Here is a 14,920-nt window from a genome sequence, read left to right on the forward strand (position 1 = left end):
GTACGTTTTTTTCACTTTCCACTGTGTTCAAGCTGCTATATTCTGCTATAGCTCTTCCATGAGCCTGGACTTTGCAAAAAAAAAAAAGGAAAGAGGGGAAAGGGAAGACAAGTAAGGAGGAAGAGAAAGGATTTTTTTTGAAGGGGGGGGGAGGATTTGAGAGGGAGATGAAAGATTTGGAGAGAGAGAGAGAGAGAGAGAGAGAGAGAGAGAGAGAGAGAGAGAGAGAGAGAGAGAGAGAGAGAGAGAGAGAGAGGAAAAAGAACGATGTGAAGAAAGAGGAAAAGGGTGCGGGTAGAGGAAGGATGTGGGGAGAGAGGAAGGGAGGAATGATGAGTGGGAAGGGGGGGGAGGGAAGAAGGAATGATGAGGGTGGAGAAGGAAGGATGAGAGGGGAGGCAGGAAGGATGTGGAGAAAGAGAGAAACAGGGTGTGGGTAGCAGGACAAAGAGGAAGGACATTGGGAGAGGGAGGAAAAGGGTGTGGAGAGAGGGAGGAAGAGGTAGGATGAGGGAGGAGGCGAAGGGAGGAAGATTTAGGGGGGATGATGAAGGGGGTTGGAATGATGAGGTGGGGAGGGAGAAATGATGAAGGGTAGAGGGAGGATTGATGGGGAAGGAATGATGAGAGGAGGAAGGAATGATGAGGAGGAATGAGGAAGGACTGATGAGGGGAGGAATGATGATGGGGGAATGAGGGGAGAAAGAGGAGGGGGAAGGGAGGAAGGAAGGAAGGATGAGGGTGGAGAAGGAAGGATGAGGATGGAGAAGGAAGGATGAGGGTGGAGAAGGAAGGATGAGGGTGGAGAAGGAAGGATGAGGGTGGAGAAGGAAGGATGAGGGTGGAGAAGGAAGGATGAGGGTGGAGAAGGAAGGATGAGGGTGGAAGAGGAATGATGAAGGAGGAAAGGGATCTTCAATGTCCTTGGGAAAGGAAAGAAATACGAGTGGTTGAACCCCTCAGAAGTAAACCGGACTATCCCACATCCAAGCCCCAAGTGAGTGGATCACAGTAATCTTTAAAGAACATTTGGTGTTATCGATAGTTCTGACCAAAATATTTGAAGCAGCGAACGGAAAATCATAATGCACACAATAAGCTTATAATGATTTAATCCAAGGTCACCACCGAAAACCGCATCCTGGAGCGAGGCCTACACTTTAGGCCAAGTCAAGGCGCATCAACACTGGAAGTCATCGAAGTGTTCGTATAATCCCACAAACGCACCCTTTTGATGTTGTCCCTCGAAGCAGGGTGGAAATCTTTCTTACACATGTAGTTCGCGAACGATTTCCCCATGATTACAACTGCGGTGAAAGTTAAAACACAAAAAAAACAAACATTCGCTCTCGGATACGGTTAGTAGTAGTTGTTGTTATTGTTGTTGTTGTTGTTGACTAAAATTCACTATCGAGGGTTTTTTTTGTCGTTGCTATATTATCATCGTTCATATATATATATATATATATATATATATATATATATATATATATATATATATATATATATATATATATATATATATATATATATATATATATATATATATATATATATATATATCTTCCAACATATCAACGTAGATATCAAATAGTCAGCAAATATTTCCATTTATGAGTTTGCAGAATGCGCTTTGCATTTCACCTTCGATAACTACTCCGTCATGGACTTCCTGCGCGCGCCGCTCACGAGGCAGTGACGCGTTTCCGCCCACAGGGGGCAGTGTGTGTGTGTGTGTGTGTGTGTGTGTGTGTGTGTGTGTGTGTGTGTGTGTGTGTGTGTGTGTGTGTGTGTGTGTGTGTGTGTGTGTGTGTGTGATCACGTGCTTGTGGTCAGCAGCAGGTCAGCACTCAACGGCGGTGTCGTCTTGGGTTCAATTTTAAATCGACTTGGTGTGCATCGCAACTCGAAAACGTAGATGACAACGATTCGCTGTGCAAATGGTGGGGCGCGGCACAGTAACGATGGGCCAAATGACCTTTTAAAACAGTAAACGCCATCGGCATCGTCAGAGCCAGAAGGACGATGCGGAATGAGTCGGCATGAACGTGTCGGAGGAAGAATCCAGACACAAAGTTCTGACCAGTAAAGGTAAACTCAGAGTGTTGGTTCTGATGCAGGTTAATTGGTTTCATCACTGGAGTCGTGAAGTCGACGACCTCATTTAAAAAGGTGTGAAAAGAAAACTCGTCCTCTCCTCTCCATGAGTCCATGACGATATACCTTGTTCTGAGTGCTGTCATTTGAGTAAGTCGAATGGAGTAAGTAAACCCTCGTTTCCCCCCTCCTCTAAAACTTGGTGGTGCCTCAAGTCTGTCTCTGGTCTCTGCTCTCCTTCATCCCCTCTCCCTAAATGGCTCCACCACAGCTGACTCTGCTCGTGAGAAGGCCGAATGCCTCAATTCTGTGTTTGCTTCCAAATCTTGCGTCCCCCAACCCCTTACCCTCTGTACCCACAGTACGCAGTCGTACCCAACTGGTCCTGGATTCAGTGTCTTTTACATCTGAGAAGATGGAAACGTTTCTGGCATCCCTTGACTCTGACTGTGCAACTGGACCGGACGACAGATCAGCCCACGTGTCCTAAAAACCTGCTCTGTCGCCCTTTCCCATCCTCTCTTTCTGCCCTTTTCACCCTGACATTTACTATAGGTCATCTTCCATCTGCTTGGAAATTGGCAAACATCAATGCGTTACATGAACTAATGCCTGGTGTTGGCTTAATGGTTCGGGTGGCGGGCTTGGGATCCAAGGGTCCTGAGTTGAAATCTCGCTCAGCTGTTGAATAGGTCTGTCGTTATTTTATTTTTTTCGGCAATTTTCAAGTTGCTAATCCGAATTTAGGTTGATATTTATGAGAAAAAATTTATATATGAACCCGAAAAAAAATTGTCTTGGGGTTGCTACCAGCTGTCAAAAATTGTAAAAAAAATGTGCATTTTTGTTTTTTTTTGTGTTTTTATGTCAGAGATATTTTTCATGAAATTTTTGCGAGCTTTTACTGGTTGATTCGAACGTGAATAACACAAAAAAATGTTTTTGATCCCCCAAAAAGTGTTGCATATGTCCTGTAACGTGGCTCAAAAATGGGGGAAATTTTCCATTTTTAACATGAAATTATGTCTTGTTCTTGTACTGACACGGCTTGTTGTACGTATGAGATATTTATTGTTTAGATCTGTTGTATTGTCTGCTCATTACTCCATTGAATCACTGAGTCCATCAGTCAATTTCAGGTCTGGTATCCGGTCATTCAGGCATTTAGCAAAATTACCTTTCGTGAACTAATGATAACTATTCTGTCGTTTCAGAATGACTGTTATTGTTATTTGTTATTGCGAATGGATAAATATTCCGAAGTGAACGTTGATATATCTAAGGCAATGGTGAAAAAGTTGCTGAGATAGCTGTGGTATTTATCGGTTATACCATTATATTATGATAGAACTGATACCATTATGTCTATTTGACTGAAACGTGTCAATTGAGACAAAAAGAAAAATATCTCAAACTCTAAAATAACAAGTGGTGCCAGGCACAACAAATCCCACCCATTTAAGACATAAAGTTATTTTGGGGATCAAATTTAAATTTGATACATCCTTAACCTGAATGTTGATAATAAGGAATATTTTAGTCTTAGTTAAGCTTAGTTTGAATTAAATCAGAACATTTTTGACGAAGTTATGAGCGAAAAACGATTTTGATCTTTTCGTGACCTTGACCTTGACCTTTGATCCAATTGGACCAAAAAGTTAATGGGGTCTTCCAAGGTTCATTGCCCACCTGTGGATTGAATTTGATAGTGTTTGCTAAAGCCGTTTTGCCGTAAAGTTGCTAATAGACAGACAGACAAACAAACAGACAAATAAACGGGACGATTACAATATCCCGCTCCCTCGCTCCCGGGGGGTGGGATAACAAGACGATGACGATGATGAAGCACCGAAAAGAGCTGTTGCTCACCAGAAAGATATCATGCGCCAAAAACTGGAAGATTTCGCCTCTCCGAGAAGCAGAAGTTTTTTTTGATGTACTGCATTTGAACTCGACTTTCTGCACAAAGACCCAGATCAATGGGAAACTGAAGATAGTTTCGTACAGAGCCGTATTATCGTCAGCAAGCTGAAAGTTGTGATTGACTGTGCAGAGCGTGGTGTAGCCCTGGCAACTGAGTACAACAGTCTTTTTACGTACGATGAGGAGCAAAAGCAGTACCGATTACAAGCGGTAACTGATCACCGAAAACGATTCCTGGACTGTAAGAAATCAACTTTGAACAAGTGAACTATAGTTCTTTTCCCGTCTGTTCAAAGACTCTGTCTGCAAACTGCGGAGTTCGAAAAACACGAAAAATACATAAAATCTTGATTTTCTTTTAGACTTTTCAAGTTTCACTGAGACGGACTGGAAAAATCTTGCCACGTTCAACAATATTTTTTTGCAGTATTTCAGATTCTAATGCACCAGAAAACATCATACATTACGTGTTAGTCATTTTGGCATAAGATGAAAAAAAAGAAAAGTATAAAATGAATTTCTTTTTTTTCAAATTTTGATGGACAGTAGTAGTCCATGGGCCCAGGCATATATCGGTACCACATGGGAAACCAAACTTTAGGGCTACAAAGTTATTGGTAAGGACTATATGATTATTTCAATATGTGATAACTGTTCCAGAAGAGCAGCTTATTGGATGTATTTTGCATTTTCACCATTTTACCTTTCTGAGATATTGACGTTTTGGGGGAAAATCACACAATGGACTATTGACACATCCTATGAAGGTAATATCATTCAATAACAGCTCAGGATATCCAGATTTGTTTGCCTTTTCACTTTCATTATGTGGAGGGTGGGTACATTCCAGAGATGATAACTACCAATAAGCTGCCAGTCTGCAATGGTTATCACATCAAAATATGATCTATATATATATATATATATACACCAATTCAAAAATCATAACTAGGATTGGTTTCCTGAGATGGTACCGACAAGTGAAATTTCTGGCCTGGGCCCATGGACTATAGCAACCCCTAAAATATTTTTTTTTCGGGTTCATATATATATATATATTTTTTTCTCATAAATATCAACCTAAATTTGGGTTAGCCCCTTGAAATTTCCGAAAAAAAAATAAAATAAGGACAGCCCAACTGTTAAATTAATAACTGTTGAATAAACCACCAGGTGGGGTTGACTCAGCCTGTCATCCTTCTGAGGTTGGCAAAATGAATGCCAGCATGCTGGTATACTGTGTCAGAGTGGCAACCTGTCCAGGATCGTGTCCAATAGCCAAGGAGACTGCTTAGGCAGCACCAACGTTCTGCACAGAGTATGGTCCCAATGGATGGATGGATAAACTAGACAGTTCATAGAACAACTTACCCAATGCAGTGTTTAAGTATTTAATTCAATTAAAATATAATAATTTTAAAAGGTATCAAAAAATTTGTTCCAGAGGTGGGGGAAAAAAAAAAAGAGGAATGAAAGAGTGGTTGATCACCTTATGTAACATGTCCAAGTACTGCAAAACTGGAGGTTTTTGGAAGCAACGACAATGTGATTTGTGTTCTACAGTGTTCAAGTATATAATAAAATTCAAAGAAAATAAAGATTGTAAAGGTCGTATAAAAAATTTATTCCGGAAGTTTACAAAAAGTTGGTGCAGTGGATATTACACCACCTTATCTAACACCTTACATTATTTCTTCGTGCCTGTTGTACGTGTCCTTTATGACGTCCTTAAAAACCAAGTTTCCTGTTTGGAATAATTTTTCAATTTTGTTCGACTGCCAAGTTGGCAAACAGAGTAAAAATATTATTATATTTTATTGTGGGATCAAAGTATTGTATTGCTAAACTCCAGGCTCGTTTGCTGATTCCTGTTCCGATTAGTGTTCAAAATCTAACATTCAATTGAAATCAAGTTGCTCTTCGATCAAACGTTTGTGGACAGATGGACGGACAGACGGACATGAACCTGTAGCAGCATCATTTTGTCATTCATGTTATAATATGTAAATATGCTTGAGCTCTGGTTGATCGGGGGTTTTCCGGTACCAGCTGCAACTGGAAGAGAGGTGAGCAGGTTGGTCGATCGCGGTTGGAATGAAGGATTGACTCGGATTCCGAACGCCTCGGACGTCTTTTTCCTTCCACACTAAAAACCAATTGCTTAACCCCCCTTTTCGCTTTGTGTGCGCAGGGTACAAAGGTGCAAAAACGGATCCCCTAAATTACAGATCTATCAGTTTACTTCCAATCATCAGCAACATCATAGAATCTGAAACATCATCGCAGTTGATATGAAATCCTTACTTTTCTCCAAAGACTTCATCTCAGAACATCAACTTGGTTTTAGACCAACTCGCTCCACCTTGGACATGCTGCTTAGACTCACCCAACAATGGATGGAGGCTCTCAATGTCAGGCATGAGATCAGTGCCATCTCTCTTGACATACCTCGAGCATTTGATACAGTCTGGCATCCTGCCTTACTCTCCAAACTGTCAAACTATGGAATCCAAGGCCAACTCCACACATTGCTTGCTGACTTTTTTTTTTGTCGAGACTCGCATGAGAGCGAGCACACAACGTACAGCAAGGGGGGCATGAGACAAGAGGGGTGGGAGAGGGAAGGACAAAACGGTGGGGAATAGAGACATTAGGAGATCTGTGGAAGGGAGAGGGATGGGATGGGGAACATGGGGTATACAAGATGGACATTACAGGAACGTTCAGGAAGGAAAGCAGGGAATTTGAAAGAGGTGGGTTTGGGGTGGATTAACAGGGGAAGAAAAGATCGAGGTTTTGGATGGGGGAAGAAAAGGGGTAAACGGCTGTTTTGAAGGCCTGGAGGGAAGAATGGGATTGAAGAGAGTACTGAGTTTATTCCAAAGGTGGGGAAAAAGTGGGATGAAACAGTTAAGGTGAGCAATGATTCATGATTTTGGTAGTTTTACCAGAAGGGGGTTGTTGGCGGACCTTGAGTGCCCTGCGGAAATATTGGGGGGGGGGGACATATCACAGACAGAACGGGGGGGGGGGAGACCGGAGAGAGACGGTAGAAGACAGAAAGACCACCAACCTGCCTGCGATGAGAGAGTGAGTGGCCCAAAGACTCAGCCTCACCGTGAGAGATACCAATGATCCTAAATGCCTTGGTTTCCACAGCGTGAAGCTGAGAAAGGTGAGAGGCAGGAGCACCAGCTCAGAGGGGAGAGCAGTACTCCATCAGGCTGCGGACAAAAGCTGTGATCAGGAGCTCAGGTGGGCCGAGGAAGAACTTTGCACGATGGAGGATTCTCACTCAGCGACTGGCTTTGGAGTCCAGGTTGGAAATGTGGCTTTCCCAGGAAAGATCATGGCAGATGGTGAGACCCAGAAGCATTAATGAAAGGACTTCTTCCAGAGGATTCTTGAGAAAGTAAATGAGGGGGGGGGGGGGTTCCAAACGGTCCTTTCCGAGAGACGTCGTGAGAGTGTGAGATTTGTCAGGAATAAAGTGTGAGACCTCCTCTACTCTCAACCAATGTGTGGCACTCAATGGAATCCTTTCATCTCCTCTCCCTGTTAAGACTGGAGTACCACAAGGTAAGTCCTCTGGGCTCAGTTCTATTCCTGATCTTCATAAATGATCTCTCTGACTCTGGGAAATCCTCTTTTATCTATTTGCTGATGACTCCACCCTCTGGTATGACATCCCTCATGCTTCAGACAGGCAGGCAGCAGCTTCTTCCATCTCTTCAGACCTTGGCAAAATCACAAGCAGATCAAACATCTGGGATATGTCTTTCAATCCTCACAAATCTCACACTCCATATCTCTCTCTTAAAGGACAGTCGAGCAAACCCTGCTATCTACTTTATTGAAGAAGTTCAGTCATTCAAACTCCTGGGTCTCACTATCAGCCATGATCTTTCTTGAGTAAACCATATTTCAAAGTTATCCTCCAAAGCCAGCCACCGACTGGGCATGCTCTGTCCTGCAAGGTCCTTCCTCAGCACGCCTGATCTTCTTTCTACCTGCAAGGTCTTCATCTGCAGCGTAATGGAGTACTGCTCTCCCCTTGGGCTACCTTACACCTTGCTCAGCTTGACGCCCTGGAAACCAAGGCTTTCAACATCATTGGAATCTCCCACGTTTAAGCTGAGTCTATAATGTTCTCACTTTTTCATCTCAGACAGGTCGGTGGTCTTTCACACGTGGTCCACCATCAACCTAATTGTGGTGAAACTCTCAAAATCCAGATTCACTGCTCACTTCCATCCATTCATTCCTATTTTTGCCCACCGATGGAACAAACTTCCATATTCTCTTCAATCTCATTCTTCCCTCCAAGTCCTCAAGAGAGCTGTTTTCCACAATCTCAGATCATCCCCAATCCAAAACCATAATATTTTATACCCCCATTAAACCCTTCAAGCCCACCTCCTTTAAAATTCCCTATTTTTCTTTCCAACGAGTTTGCTCTTGTACCCATCTTGTCCACCTCCTGCGTCCTTCCCTACCTCTTGTTCTTACACGCATCCTTTGCTTGTCGGTCTCCTTCTATTTTGTCCCACGGCCCAGCTGTTGGTGTTTCACTCCACTCCCCCCCCTCCCCACTTCCCCCTCTCTCTCCCTCTCTGCTGTTCCTTTTGTTCTGTTAGTCCTGATCCATTCTGTGTTCTAACGCTTCCATGAGCCTCGACTTTGCATGCAAGAAAAGGGGGGGGGGGAAGTCTCATTAAGAGTAGTGGTATTGGAGTGAGCCTTGTACTGAGTGCTGTTGTTGGAGTTAGCCTGGCTCGGAGTGACATTTGAGTTGTGCTACATGTTACATTGATGCTAATTTTAACACTGATGGGATGATGTTTCAAACATGACTTTCAGACTGGAGGATTTTTGAGGACCGTGCTGAACCCTCGATCCAGACCCTTGATAGAAAGGTCCACGTTTGGTCGATTCAATTCTTACTCGAGCTCTGCATTGATGCGTTTAGTTGGGGAATAAACGTTTGAATACCAACTGGCCACCAACCCTTTCACATAAACATCATCAGGAAGACGGTGAGAAGATTTAATTCATTTTTAATTTTTTTTTAACCGCTTTGTGCTTCCGTACCTAAGCAAATGAAAATAGAGTAGTTTAACATTATAGTTCTCCATTCTGATAAACATCACTTTGCACACTTCCATGTTAAGTTCCTGCAGCGAATGGTCTTTGATGTTTCTCTCTCTCTCTCTGTCTCTGTCTCTCTGTCTCTGTCTGTCTCTGTCTCTGTCTCTGTCTCTATCTCTGTCTCTCTCTCTCTGTCTCTGTCTCTGTCTCTGTCTCTCTCACATATATATATATATATATATATATATATATATATATATATATATATATATATATATATATATATATATATATATATATATATATATATATATATATATATATATCTCCCTTCCTCTCTCTTCTTTCTCCTTGTCAGTCTAAAAGCAGTTAATTAACTGTCAAAGCAGCCCCAGGGCAAGGATTATAATGGGTGGTTTGCCTTCCCAGCCGTAGTCAGGGAAGGAATTTGTAACTTGTTGAGGGTGCTGGTGATGGCTCACCTACTCTTCAGGAAATCCACCTTGGGATGTTTACCAAACACCAGCTAACCCATGTTAAAGTTCATCCGAAGGACGGCGCACTCAATCGTCACCAATCGTCACTGTAGGCCAGACTATACAAGCATCTGCAGATACCGCACTGAATCCAGGCTGTTGTTGTGGCACCGGGCACGTAGTTAGAGTTTGGGATGGAGGGTGGAAGAGAGTGCGCACTTGTGTCAGCATCTCACTTATTAAGTAAGGGGGTGGCGGGGGTTCATTGGTTTTGCCAGAGCCTGTCACACATTGTTCTCCAGAGGACTTTGCCGATTCTATTGGTAAATGTCATGTTCTCAGTTCTGAAACTGTTTGAAAAGGGAAACACCTTGAGACCCTTTATAAGCGACTGAGCGGGTGTTTGTAACTTTGTGATATTTTATGGCACTGCTTGCATATGTACAGGCAGGTGCAATGTTATCTGGTACCAGCCCTGAATCCTGTGACACGTTTGTCGCCATGTCACCTGCGACGCTTCGAGGAGATGTGGTCTTTGGCAAGAACTCAGACCGTCCGGCAGACGAGGTGCAGGAGGTGCTGTACATACCGGCTCAAAACCACACGTCAGGAGAACTTCTTTCCGTAAGCACTTCATTGTCTCACATCCATTGTTTATGGCTCATTTATTCACAGCAAGAGGAGCTGTTTGTATTTTTAAGAATCAGGTTGATCACAGCCATCGTATGCTTGTAACACTTATTGCATACCTCATCTCTCTCAACCTCTCTTTTGTCTATTATCATCAGTGCAGACATTGGTCGAGGGAATGCAAAGGGAGGGGAGTGCTGGAAAAACCATCGCAAGGGAGGGGCTGGAAAAACGTCGCAAGGGAGGGGAGGGGCTGGAAAAACCATTGCAAGAGAAGGGAGGGGAGTGCTGGAAAAACATCACAAGGAGGGGAGGGGCTGGAAAAAAAAAAAACATTGCAGGGAGGGAAGGGGGTGGAAAAACCATTGCAATGAGGGGAGGGGCTGGAAAAACATTGCAATGAGGGGAGGGGCTGGAAAAACCATTGCAATGAGGGGAGGGGCTGGAAAAACCATTGCAATGAGGGGAGGGGCTGGAAAAACCATTGCAAGGGAGGGGAGGGGAGTGGCGGAAAAACATCACAAGGAGGGGAGGGGAGGGGCTGGAAAAACATCGCAGGGAGGGGAGAAGCTGCAAAACTAGAGTCCCTGTACACTAGTCGTGACATGAGGTGCCCCAAAAATTTCTGGTCATGTGGGTCATGGGCGCCACACTCATCTATCTATAATTCCGGCAATGCGTGTGTGTGTGTGTGTGTGTGTGTGTGTGTGTGTGTGTGTGACCGCTGTTTCTCGACAACCATTGGTCCGATGTAATTGAAACTTGCCAGGTATATTGCTGGGGACCTGAGTATGTGCCTTTTCAAGGTTTGATATTAATCGGACAAGTAGTTCCCAAGTTATGGCCATTTATTTACCAACCAATGACAGGACACGTTGCTGCGTAGGCGTGGCCGTTGGGGAAGAGATCCTCAGCCGCGTTCCCTATTACGGGTTACAACGTACGGACTTCCGGATAGTGATGACTTACTGTATTCTAATAATTTCTCCATTTCTTATGCGCATTTATAGATAAACTCAATGCCCCAATCCAGTCGTCGTTTACGAGAGCGAAGGAACGGCCTGTGTGGTTGTTTGAAAGTATTTTTTTTGCACGTACGGGCACGCGAGAGCGAAGGAACGGCCTGTGTGGTTGTTGTTTCTGGCACGCAGTTTGAAAGTTTTATTTATTTATTTCCGCGTATGGGCACGCACTAGTTCTTTTAAAAATGATAATAGAATGGTTTCAAAATGTATAGATTCCCTGCAGATGTTGGAAGGAAAAATAAATTTGGAAAATATAGTTATTTGTTTGAGATGTAAATCAATTTTGGGGTTTTTAATGGGCCAGGTAAGTTGTAGTGTCATGTGTGTACAATTGTATTGTAGTTGGCAGTTGGGTATAACTCATAAACAGACATAAATTTACATACACCGACATCATGCAGGATGTAACTTAGAGAAAGAAGAGCACATTACCCGAGTCATCATCCGTGCTTTATGACCACACAAACCGGGCTGACACAATGGCCGAGAGGTACTCGCACTCTCCTCTAAGCTGTCTAACCTGGGTTTGAATCCCGACCCATCTATAAACCGTCATCCCGGTGTTTCACAGGTACGGTGATTCATCAATGTGTGTACCATCCCTCAGATGGATGTTAAACTGGGCTTCCCATCTGCCAGCATTAGTTGGTGTACATTAAAAACCCATGGCGTCCTTGGCGAGTAAGTGAGCTATCACCGGCACCATGAACAAATTTCAAATCCCTGCCATAACCTTGAGGGAACTGCATCAGCGGCAGAGCCCTGCCCCCAGCCAATTATGCCACCCAGCAGCATTGTTGCATACGAAAGGAGACAACACCAACCAGACCCCTCCCATATTGCACAAGGTTAATAACTGCAATATAACTACTAACTACCCCGTCCCCTCTACCCCTACGGCTTATGCTCTGGTGTGGCTAAGAGGATCAGGATGTCATTGCAATTGCTTGTAGGTGGTCCAAAAGGCCAATCTCTAATTTAATGAGTTGCTGGTGCTTTGTTTGCCTCTTCTTTTCGAGCAGTGCACTTACATTGACATCCCACAAGCGAGCAGGACGCACGCCGTGGTGCTCAGCAAGCCCGCCTGGATGTGGGGTGCCGAGATGGGAGCGAACGAGTTTGGAGTGTGCATTGGGAACGAAGCCGTTTGGACTCGGGAAAAGCTCGAGAGCAAGGAAGCTCTTTTGGGCATGGACATGTTAAGGTACAACTGGTGATTACATACTGATGCGGGATTGCAAAGCTCGAGGTCAAAGATGAAAACAAATGGCCCTGCAAGCAATTTCTAGATTCATAATGTTTAATCCAAGCCAAAAATATTTCCATAATCAATGAAAATCCTTGTTAAGACTTTTGACCATGGATGTAATCCTCTCACTGATGTGTTTCCATTACCTTCTAAATGTCTCTCTCAATACCTTTTCCAATGTTTGATGCTTTCTTTAAGGTCCCTGATCCAAATCCCACACCCACAATGCACCAGTGTGTTGTCATGATGAATTTGTGTGCACGTAATGAATCGAAGCTCTTTAAAAACCCTTCCTTCGAGCAGGACTTGTTTATACTGCGTAAAGGGCTCAAATGTGATGCCACCCTATTTCGGCCATAATACGAGCTGTTAATCTCTGACCATCACACAGGCTTGCCCTCGAGCGTGCCGAATCGGCGGATCAGGCCCTTGAAGTGCTGACCTCTCTGCTCGCCAAGTATGGTCAGGGGGGGTTGTGCGTCGAGAGTCCCGATGAATATCTTATCTACCACAACAGTTTCCTCGTCGTGGACCGCCGACGATCTTGGGTGCTCGAGACTGCCGGAGCCTTCTGGGCAGCTGAACTTGTTACAGGTGCGATTGTTTGAAATAATACCTCTGTGCTTTAATCAGTCACTGCAGCTTCCTTCCATCTCAAAACTCAATTTATTTTTTGCTGTGTGGTCACCACCAAGGACAAACTAAACGACTTCTTAGATTTAATTTTTTCTAAATCTATTGGGGGAAGACAAGAAACCATAATGGCTTACTTTGTTTTGTAGAGGGGGTGCGGAACATCTCAAACTGCCTTAGTGTGGGCACATCCGTGCACCGTGAGCACCCACAGCTCAGGGCCCACGCTCATGAGCGAGGTTGGTGGGATGGTAAGAGTCCGTTCCACTTTGCTCAAATCTATTCAGAGTATGGTGGGACCTGCCCACGGCTACACGCTGGAGCCCAGCTCCTCAAGAAGCATTCAGGTAATATGCACCAAACATGGTGAGCACAACATGATATGATGAGAGAGTTTACTGCTCAGCCCATGTTACCTATTAGGCACAGGTGTGTTTCACGCCCAAGAGATGATGAGCATTCTCCGTGATAAAGAAAGTGGAATCTGCATGGAGGGAGGTCATTGTACCACAGGAAGCATGGTCTCGGTACTGAATCCACAAGGTGCTGCCCTACACTTCCTGACTGCTACACCAAACCCCTGCCGGTAACAGCACCTCACGTCTTACACCAAATTGCCGGTAGTCATAATCAAGTCAAATTTTTTTTTTTCCAGGATGTCGGGATCTTGTGTTGTAGATCTATCTTCAAGCCATTTGCGTTTACGGAAAATGTGGTCCCTCTGCTGAAAACCGTGGCAACCCCGATGAAAACTGCAGCACTGACAGAAGATAAGCGACCAGACCGACGGCACGCACTCTATCGTAGTCAGGAGTGCGCGTTTGCTGGCACATCACCTGCAAAGGTTAAACTCATTGAAAGCACAACCACTGCACCACACTCACACCAAAAGGTTCCACAAGGCCTGGTTGTGAAACCTTTGCAAAGACCAAATGTCAACCAGTTGTTTTTCAAGCAATTCCATATAATCAGACTATCATTTACAGGAATTGGAGTTGAATGACCAAAAATTCCACCAGAGGGTAAATGCTTCATTAGCTGCTCAAGTGGAAGCATCAACCTCAAATGGACCTACGATAAACAGCATCAGAAAATACTTTTGATGTGAAAACCACCCCTCACAAACCAGGATTTAAGGGGTTTTTCAAGCTTGGGAACCCTTGGTGTAAAGGTAATGTGTCTAACCTGTGCATGCGTTTGACCCGCAGCTGCTGCAGGGCCTGCAGGAGCTTGAGAAGCGAGGGTTGAAGATGCTGGACATGATGGCTTCATCATCACAATCCGATCCTGCTGGTTCCTGCTCTTTATCTGAGCTTTTCTCAAACTTTGTGGAAGAGGAAATGAATGTGCATCAGACCGTTCACTGAAACGACTCTTCAGCTCTTCAACCCCTGGGTTGTCGATGGTTCAGCTGCTGGGACTTTGGGCTGGCAGTGTAAAGGACTGAAGTGGTCGACGTATTGGATAAGGGGGAGAGAAGCACAATTTGAATTGTGGAGACCCCATTCAACTGTTATCTGCAGATCTTGTAATGTTCGGAGACACTCTCAAAACAATCACATGTATTCCAGCGACCTGCACTCAAATTTGTTCATGTGGTTATTAAATAAAGATTCAACCTTCAAGCAGAAAACAAATCAAAATCATTCTAAAGCCTGAATTGCAAAAACCCCAAAACAAAACAACAAAAGATGTTTTAACTCGTTCAAGGAGAACAGAACTCACGCACTAAGTTGGCACCGTCCTGTGGGCAGGTCATTTTGTAGAAAGTGACGTGGTGTTGGGAGGGGTACCAAAAC

At 44.0% G+C, this 14,920-nt stretch overlaps 1 protein-coding gene across 8 annotated transcripts; it reads left to right on the forward strand.

Annotated features, from left to right (window-relative positions):
- The first annotated feature begins 881 nt into the window (after positions 1-881).
- Positions 882-14,764, forward strand: LOC147030259 (secernin-2-like). 8 transcript variants are annotated; one of them, XM_085874139.1, is made up of 9 exons: positions 882-997; positions 8,881-9,056; positions 10,032-10,208; positions 12,262-12,443; positions 12,880-13,082; positions 13,271-13,468; positions 13,545-13,707; positions 13,800-13,965; positions 14,330-14,764. In XM_085874139.1, the coding sequence occupies exons 3-9, from the start codon at positions 10,041-10,043 to the stop codon at positions 14,486-14,488; spliced, it is 1,239 nt and encodes a 412-aa protein (XP_085730265.1). In that variant the 5' UTR covers positions 882-997; positions 8,881-9,056; positions 10,032-10,040; the 3' UTR covers positions 14,489-14,764. The 8 variants fall into 8 exon arrangements, 7 of the variants coding, with proteins under 7 accessions (XP_085730265.1, XP_085730263.1, XP_085730262.1 ...); XM_085874137.1 differs by lacking the exon at positions 882-997 and adding an exon at positions 1,768-2,261; XM_085874136.1 differs by lacking the exon at positions 882-997 and adding an exon at positions 1,768-2,091.
- The last annotated feature ends 156 nt before the right edge of the window (positions 14,765-14,920 follow it).

This window comes from Eptatretus burgeri, chromosome 3 (assembly GCF_056783735.1).
Source record: "Eptatretus burgeri isolate ZD-2024b chromosome 3, Ebu_testis_v1, whole genome shotgun sequence".
NCBI classification, from domain to species: domain Eukaryota; kingdom Metazoa; phylum Chordata; class Myxini; order Myxiniformes; family Myxinidae; genus Eptatretus; species Eptatretus burgeri.

Bases quoted from the DNA above. Each gene is read 5' to 3' on its own strand.
- LOC147030259 (XM_085874134.1), top strand. From the start codon at position 9,779: ATGGAGGGTGGAAGAGAGTGCGCACTTGTGTCAGCATCTCACTTATTA. The intron at 9,908-10,031 runs GTAAATGTCATG...GCATATGTACAG, and splicing joins GGACTTTGCCGATTCTATTG to GCAGGTGCAATGTTATCTGG. The intron at 13,966-14,329 runs GTTAAACTCATT...TTTGACCCGCAG, and splicing joins CTGGCACATCACCTGCAAAG to CTGCTGCAGGGCCTGCAGGA.